The sequence below is a fragment of the Polyodon spathula genome, unplaced genomic scaffold, assembly GCF_017654505.1.
Source record: "Polyodon spathula isolate WHYD16114869_AA unplaced genomic scaffold, ASM1765450v1 scaffolds_4223, whole genome shotgun sequence".
Lineage (NCBI taxonomy): Eukaryota > Metazoa > Chordata > Actinopteri > Acipenseriformes > Polyodontidae > Polyodon > Polyodon spathula.
The window spans coordinates 3,048-11,578 of NW_024475680.1; the positions used below are offsets into that span (position 1 = coordinate 3,048).

The window sequence follows — 8,531 nt, forward strand, 5'->3', positions numbered from 1 at the left end:
GGACAACTGTTTGCAGAACTGATTTTCCCCTTTTTTGGGGGGGGGGGGGGGGGGGGGGGGGAATCTCTGACTTATTGACACTGGTATGTGTAGAAAGGTGAAGTTAGTGCTGATCAGGGTTTACAGATCCAGGCCATCTAACACCAACCTTGAACTACCTTCCCAGAAGTAAGGTTAAGCAGGTTACAGGATTAGTGCCAATCATGGTCTGTGAAACTAGCCATTTTACATTGGAGGTCAAGCCAGAAGGTTTAGTGTAGTGACCACAAGACCACATACAAGTTTCTGAAGTTCACTAGCAACAAGTCAGGTTTAGTGTACTTTGGATTAAGAAAAAAGAAACCACTCAGCCTCAAAGCTGAATCTTTATTCAAAAGCATAGGATCAACATCTATGATTTAACAGACAGAACCACAGCAACCAGCAACAAGAGTCCAGAGACAAAGACAGCAGCGACTCCCACAAGTGGAACAGAGTAGGGCAGCAGAGAAGAGTCTGAAAAAGAAACAGGTGAGGATATTACAGCCTGACACACCAGGACTGAATTGAAAACAAAACTGGCCTATTGAGTCTCCAACCCTGGGCCTGGAGAACTAGTTTGTTTCAACCAATCTCAGTTGCTAAACTGAACCAATTATTGGCTTATTCAACATTAACAGGTGTTCCAGATCTTCAGCCACTGATGTAAAAAGACACCTATAAAACCCTGGTCTATATGAAGGACAAGAGACAAATGCATGACCTCATGAGGTCAGTAGCTAGTGTTCTTTGAAGCCTCTAAAAAAATTAAAATGATTTGTATGGCAAAATAGATAAAGCAGACTTGAAGCAGTTTTTACCCATTAAATGCACAAAGTGGTCTAACATTCACACAGAGTGCCTAGTTCTATCACCAACCAAAAACTGAAGTTCACCATGCAGGTTGGTATGAGACAGTAAACTTGCACACTAGTGTCAACCTAGTTACACCACTATCTGAAACAAAGCCACTGCTTAAATATACTTTAAACCACTTAATATTTCTGGAGAACACTTTCTCTTCCCCCACCCAAGATGGAGAGTATGCCACAATTTAAAGTTAGTATTTATGTATAGGGAAGGAACCACACATTTAAAAAGAGCAATATAGCCATCACCCGCAGCTTTGATATCAGCAACTTCCCCCTCAGGTTTCATGTGGACAGGTCCAGCAGAAACATATCCACGGGTCTTCCTGAAACGATCAACACTGCGAGCTGGAAGAGAAAGCATCCAATTAGACTCTTGCAAACACGTTGTTACAACTATGAGGAGACCAGACTACAAACCTTATCAGTTTTAGTGATAAAATATCCTCATTGGACATTTAGATGCAAAACATGCTGCTAGTATTAAAACAAAAGATCTAAACCCCTGGAGGAGAGCCCTCAGGCCTGCTTCAATGATCCAGGGAGTCACCACTATGCCTGGTATTTATACTATAGTAGGCTTACACCATACATCACTAGATGTGTTTTTGCCATCTTACTAGGTTTATAGAAAGTTAGTACTTCTCTGTTACTCCATTAAAGTAAAGCCAGTTTACTTGGGAGGCTTCAATGAACAATCGCATTTGGATTCTGATGATCATATTTGATCAGGTCTTAAACTGATCCATCAGAATTCCTATAGCTGTACTGGACAATTCTGCCTCATACCAGCAAAATGCCAAGAAGGACTTTCACCAACTGTTGGATCAATAAACTAGTCTTCTTACCAGATCTCTGGTCTCCAGGCACACACGTCTTATTGCAGGTGTCCTCCAGATTAGGATCACAAACTACAGCCATGCAATGGAAATACACCTGGGAGGAGGGACAGAAGCAGTGCTTGTTACAGCAGAGTGACAGGAAGACTGCCCCACTGGCTGAAGCTGGTAGTGCAATGCCTAGCCTATTGCTTGATGTTATTGAAGTCTAAAAAAAGGTATTAAACTGGCCAGTTGAATTTAACAAATCATTCTGGGTTTTTGTACTGTGAGCCCCTTCATGGAGGGGCACTAACCAACCTGTCTCCAGAAGGCAGGATCCTCGTTAGGCTGTGCCTGGACCTCAAGCCTCTTGAGGTGGGAGGAACTCCTTGCGAGAGTGTCTGCCAGCACTGGGTGGAACCGGGTCCTGTAGGAATCTCCTGTGACCAGGCAGCTGTACAAAGGAAGTGTCACTGCAAGCCTGCATTGGAAGCACAGATAATGGGCTGCACTAGCAGACCCCACCTCACCTGTCAGTGACCAGGTCCCATTGAGGGCTGGCATCCAGTTCAGGGGTCAGTGTGGCCCAGCAGTCCTGCAGGATGAGGTGGTCAGCCAAGCCGTGAGGGTGCAGGAGCTCAACCTGGAGGAACAGGGGTGCCAGCAGAGACTGGGACACAGGGAACGTAGAGTAGAACTGGGAGTAGCTTATATCTGCAGAGAAAAAAAATTCTCCTTTCACAGCTCTTGGTCAAAACCCACACAAATGGATTCATGACATTTCATGATCAGAGGCACATGGGAGTTTGGCCAATCCATGGGTGGGCCAATGTGTGCAGCTTTGGGAGTTCATATGAAGACTACAGGAGCAGAATTTGTCAAATATGTGGAAATGATAGGTAGACACCTACCCCTTGCTATTCGAGCCTTGAGACTCATAACATCTCTCGGTCTCTTGTGGCCTGCAACAAAGATTTTGGGATTCATTAAGAGCCGAAAGCTGTATTTTACAGCAATAAAATGTCACTCATTGGCTAGATAAAGAATATCTATTTATACAAATGCTTATTTACATCCTTAGTTGAGCAGTAAAATGCCAACATGTAGAATATTGTTTTATAGCCAATTGACATTGTGAATTACAGGAGACTTGAAGTGTAATCTTCAGCAGAAACTTCGCAAATCTAGATGCAGCTGGTGTTCAATGAAGACATTAATAAATTGTACAGCTCTATACAGAGTGTTCAAATCACTTACATGAAGCAAACAGGTCTGCCAGGCTCCTAAATGAAGTGCAATAGTCAGTAAGAGAAACGCTCACTGCAATACCAAATTAAAGCCTTAGTTAAGAGCCCAGTAGCACCTACAGAAAAGCACCCCAGGAGATGAGCCTGGTTAAGCAATACCTCTAGCCACAGGGTCGTAAGAGCGGAAATGCAAGGATCCTCGTCCATTTCCAGAGAAGGGGGCCGGAGAAGGGACAGCCATTCTTTCAGCAGCAAGCATCAGGGTGTCATTGAGCGGGTAACGACAACGGATTGTCAGCCTAGGAGAGTTAATGACATGTTTAGATCAGGGGCTGGAGTCATGCAATGGTCACAGCCTGACATCACCACAGTTCTCAAAGCCAAGATCCCATCCTCTGCTCACCTGTATTCAGAGTCTCTAGTGATCACTGGAGCACTGGGAGGGAACAGTGCTCTGGCATACACCACTTCATTCTCATACACCAGGTAGTTATTCACAATCTGTGAATGCAGGATCCATAACAGCATGCAATAAGTACAAAAAAATTAGACCTCACTTCCCAAATAGAGAAGTGGTAGCTTTATTAATCTGTATTCCAAGCAAGTCCAAATCCCTGGTCAGAAGAAAAAGGAATATAACTCTGCAAAGCTAAGGCCAAAAAGACCTGACCAAACCAGAATTAAAATAAATAGACCACCACACTAGGTGTGAATGTCAGGAGCTAGGATTCAAAAAGAGAGACATGAAGCAATCAAGATCCTAAACTAGACCTTGCTGGTAGTCCCACAGGTGTTCACACGGAAGGTGAAAAGTGCCCTGGTAGAGTCGAACTCCTTGGGCTTGCAAGTCCGGTCCAGTAGGGTGGTCTTGCTGGGTTCCACCACTGGTATGGGCTCCATTGTCACAGCCACCACAGTTATCACTCCGTTAGGCATGCACACTGTGGGGGAAGAGAAAAGGGATCTGACTAAATCAAGTTAACAAGCTACTCCAATAGCTTTACAAGACCATGCAAATCGGAGGGTCTACATTTCAAGTTTGATTACATGCTATTGCAGGGTCATACTCTGAACACCTTGCCCTAACTGAAGCTAGTTTATACCCAGACAGATCACTACTGTGCACTCACTTTGCTGCGACTCATGCAGCAGGGTTGGAGGTAAATTCTATTTTGGAAGTAAATTCCCATTTAAGAGTCCAGCACAATCAATTGCAATTAACAGTATTCTTTAGTGGAAACAAATTAAAGTAACTTTTAGTCAAATTGTCTTAATCAGCTAAAAAGTTAGATCAATTCTCAAATAGTACTTCCTGAAAAGTCAACCCAGGGTTTCCAGAATAAGCTGGTGACAAGGGCAACTGGCTAAATGACTTTATAGTAAGCCTTTTAGGAGTTCTGTACAGAGGCTGCTTTCAAGCCATGCTGCAATATTCAATCCCTTGCTGGCAGGGCCAAACTTTAAATCCATGTCAGACTCCAATACATGTTAACAGGCACTAACATTGGTTCAAGTGTCTTGAAAAAGCACTCTGGTATATTTACATATTTGGTACATTATACAATTCACTGTACTTTTAAATCTTATCAGTGCACAGGTCCTGAACTAGCATTTGACATGTACAAAGATGTGCAAGTGTTTGAAATGCAATTACTTATCAAAAAAAGTGCCCATTAGTCAGAACATAAGTTAGTACCAGTGTGTTAAATGTCCATACTGTTACAGTATTGATTAAATTTCCATCTTTGGAATACCGACTATACAAGAAACCATTTAGCTGCATATCCCACATTGGCGTCCAATAGTAGGTTTGTTATACCGGGCCCACAAAGATTGAGATTCAATAGTGAATGAAGAGTCTCAATTGAGACATTTAAATATTGCTTTTGATGTACCACAAGAGATTTTTGCCCAAAAACTGTACTAGTCTTTTGTAACTGTTTGACTAACAGTACAGATTTGTTCAGAATCAGCTACTTGCTCTTGGTATCATAGTTTTTCATTCTGCTCATTTAAAAGCAGCTCAAGCCTCGATTCCCCAGTCTGTTGTATATACCCACTACTACCTTTGCAATTAAATACGAGTTAAACTGAAAATGGGACAAAGGTAGCAGCTAAATTAACAGGTTACCCATTACAGTATGCAGCCAGTGTAATAGTCAGCATGTGGCATAGCAACTTGACTAGCTTTAGTATCAGATGAAATTGAAAAAGATCTGACAATTTAAAGCCATTTGATTATAGGGATGGTAGATGCATTCTTCCATAGTCCAGCTATCTGTGCACTCCACTTCAGAATGCACACTTTGCTTGCATTCCAGTTTGTAAGGCTTCCAGTTTTGCACACCAATGTAATTTAAAGCAATAGGGTTATATTTAAAAGTGAAGGAACACTCAGTATTGATTCTTAGTAAACAATTTATTTCTTGCCAGTCTCATCCTAAAGTAAGATTCCTATTGATCATGCCTCACTGCAAGCAGTGTTGAAATAGTTCTTTCACACTAATTGAGTACTTTAGTCACACTACAAGCAGACTAGTCTAGCTCATGGAGCTAGCCAAAACTAGAATGCACTATTTTATTCTGCATGGGGGGGGGGCAGCTATTGGGTGGAGACCATTTTAAATGAAGGACAAGAATGGCAGTCCCACAGCTCAATGCATGACAATAGGAGCCTTTGCAGTTGCTGGTTCAATACATGGAGGTGAACACCACCAGTGCAGGAGTCCTACTCACCTAGTAGCTCCCTGGTTGGGATTGGGCAGCGTTGCACAAACTGCTTCTCGATCTGCAAGTTCTTGACGTTCCTCATGTTCAGCTCCACTCGAACAGCAAGGCCCCTAAGAGAGATATCCTTGGAAGAGAAAGCAGTGAACAAAGGCTGTCTGTAACCTTGGAATAGTCAGTCAAGGTGGACATATTTAGATACAAGAAAAGTTAAATTCAGAGAGTTATACATGGTGCATCAATATGGCAACTAACTAAGCTACCCAATATAGAAATCCCTTAATCAACTGGTGGTATTAGCCATGCTAGCCCTGGATCCTCACCTCATAGATGTAGCCAATGCTGAAGAGCGGCAACTCGATAGTAGTCTTGGGGTAGGTGATGGTGTAGGGTAGAGGGTGTTTCCCAATGTACAGCTCCCAGTTGGAGTCCATGTTGCCTGGGGTCACTTCAAACACTATGCTGGTTTCTGTACAAAAGCTTTTGACATCAGGGAGACCTGGGAAGGAATCATTAGCACGGTCACAGTTGTAGTCAAGTGTACCTACCCCAACGGAAATATGGGAAGTCCTGTAGCAAAAAAAGGTTGCGCTTTTGTGAATGAGAAATCTGGAATTTCAGCACTTTTGCAAAATGCAAAAAAGCCAATTTAAAGTTGCAAAACACTTGAAATTTGTCAAGTTACCTTAATCCACAAAAGGAAAACTTGCTACAAAAGACAAATTTCTCATTTGAGAAATGTGGACATTACCATTGGAGTATGTAAATATGTATTCCACACTACCTCTGAAAAGTGTTTCACTTTAGCACATGTTTTAGCCAATTTGCTTTGAAACAACCAGTGGATTTTAGAACCAATGGTACAGGGCTGAAAAAAATCAATGCCACACCATAGCCTACATCAGGTATGGGGGAAGTTCTTGCAGATAATTGGTCAAGGCAGACACCTCCCCACACAACTAGCCATTTTAACAAGTCACTTACTGACATCCTTCACATCGCACACAATAGTGGCTGGGTGGAAATATGGATCATTCTGGGGGACTATGTTCAAGGTGTAGTTGATGTTCAAGGTGTATCTCCTGATGAGATTCCCAACATACTGCAAGAGAATCAGGATCAAAAGTTAAACCCCACCCCCCACCAATCTTTGACAAAGTCCAGTCTCCAAAGAAGCACAAGATAGTTTGCTTTACTGTAGAAGCAGTAGCAGATTTGTTCTAGTGTGTTCCCCTTGACAATTTTGTCATGTACATATACAAATTAAAGCTGACTATCATATGATATGAAAGGCTTTCATTGGTACAATTGTATGGTACCTCCTTTGAGGTCTGGTAGAAAGGGCTAGCATTAGCTATAGCTTACACAGGACATGAAACCTGTCTTTTACATTAGGTAGACTAGTTTTAATCCTTACCTCTACCAATACCAGCGGGTTGTTGAAAGGGACCTTCAGGACAAAATCCTTTGTGCCATTGGGGTGCTGGACCATAATGATCTTCACACCCCTGTTCTCGGCCTCAGGAAGGGTCAGCGGAACCCCATTGATGGTCAGGTTCTTCAGCTCAACGTCTGGCTTGAAGTTACCAAGGGTCACAGTGAAGCTCTTTTCACTCGGGACAGTGTCTAAGACGACAAGCATGGAGGTTGAGCTGGTCAATACACTGGGTGCACAGACCAAACAGATCTGGGACAAGGCAAGAGTTATGGGCAAACCTTTAACCCACCAAGTCTCCAAATCCTGCACCCAGCCCTGGGTGCAAATTGAGCAAATGCATTGCTCTACAGTTGATTTGCATATGAAGTCAAGCTACTGTAAATCAACTTAAGCCACATGCAATTTAATAGCAAGGAGGAACCAAAAAGACCAAGTTAAAGTTGATCAATGAAAAGGAAGGGATATAATCTCGACACGGGTGATAATGGGTCTCGGATACTCTTGCCTATTGTTTCTACACCAAAAACTGATTCTGATGCATGAAGGTATAGAAGTGACAAATCTTGACACAGCTTTATAGGAACAATGACTGGGATTAGCAAAAACTTGGCTATACATTTAGATTGAGGGGGTCTGAAATCCAGCAAGCAGTATACACACTGTTTATGACATAGATCCGCGCGCGTGATGTCCTTACACTTCACCCCGCACCACTAGCGCCGAACGTCCTCGAATGCCACGACCAGTGGAGTGTTGTCCAGTAGTACGGCTATGACCCACGAGTTTTCTTCTCGCAGTGTGTACCGCACTCATCACCACACATGACCAATAAATTACCCTGTTCATACGCAGACGTTATATGTATCCTCTTGTTGTCACAGTGAGGAGGTCAGGACCTACCACCAATATTGTAGAGCGTAAAAGTAGCAGTGTTACATTGTCTTCGTTTCATAACAGTATATACTCTATGGTGTATTCCAGATGAACATCTCGGTGACGAAGGACTTCCATCTCACAAGTGTCGAAAATCCTTCTAGCCTATGGACTCCAACACTAGTCACCACGTACCAAGGTGTTTCTACCTTAACAGTATGATTTCTACGTTACTATTGTAATCATTTAACCTACGATTAACACCGCTGAACGTTTTACCCCGTTCTTTTTTTTTTTTACTTTTTTCTTTTTTTTTTACTTTTTTTTTTTTTTTTTTTAATACACAAACGGGTGAAAATGTCATACAAGCACTCTACACACTGGAGAGGCTCCATTCTCCAACACCATGCCAAGGTATGCCCAACACAACACTCAGTGGGAAGGCAATACTGCCAGTTATTAAACTGGTTTTAACCCTAGTGACAGGATTACATTAAACCTGTTAATGATTTACATTTAAAATGTAACCAGAGTCATT

General features: G+C 42.4%; 1 protein-coding gene across 1 annotated transcript; it reads right to left on the reverse strand.

Annotated features, from left to right (window-relative positions):
• Window positions 1–200: 200 nt before the first annotated feature.
• Window positions 201–7,324, reverse strand: LOC121312648 (zona pellucida sperm-binding protein 4-like). The gene is made up of 13 exons (XM_041244346.1): window positions 7,100–7,324; window positions 6,667–6,784; window positions 6,006–6,181; window positions 5,692–5,809; window positions 3,727–3,896; window positions 3,359–3,456; window positions 3,115–3,254; window positions 2,620–2,670; window positions 2,239–2,422; window positions 2,027–2,162; window positions 1,736–1,823; window positions 1,137–1,235; window positions 201–495 (listed from the first exon to the last, which is right to left on the reverse strand). Exons 1-13 carry the CDS (start codon window positions 7,322–7,324, stop codon window positions 392–394), a joined length of 1,707 nt encoding a protein of 568 aa, XP_041100280.1. The 3' UTR covers window positions 201–391.
• Between the last annotated feature and the right edge of the window lie 1,207 nt (window positions 7,325–8,531).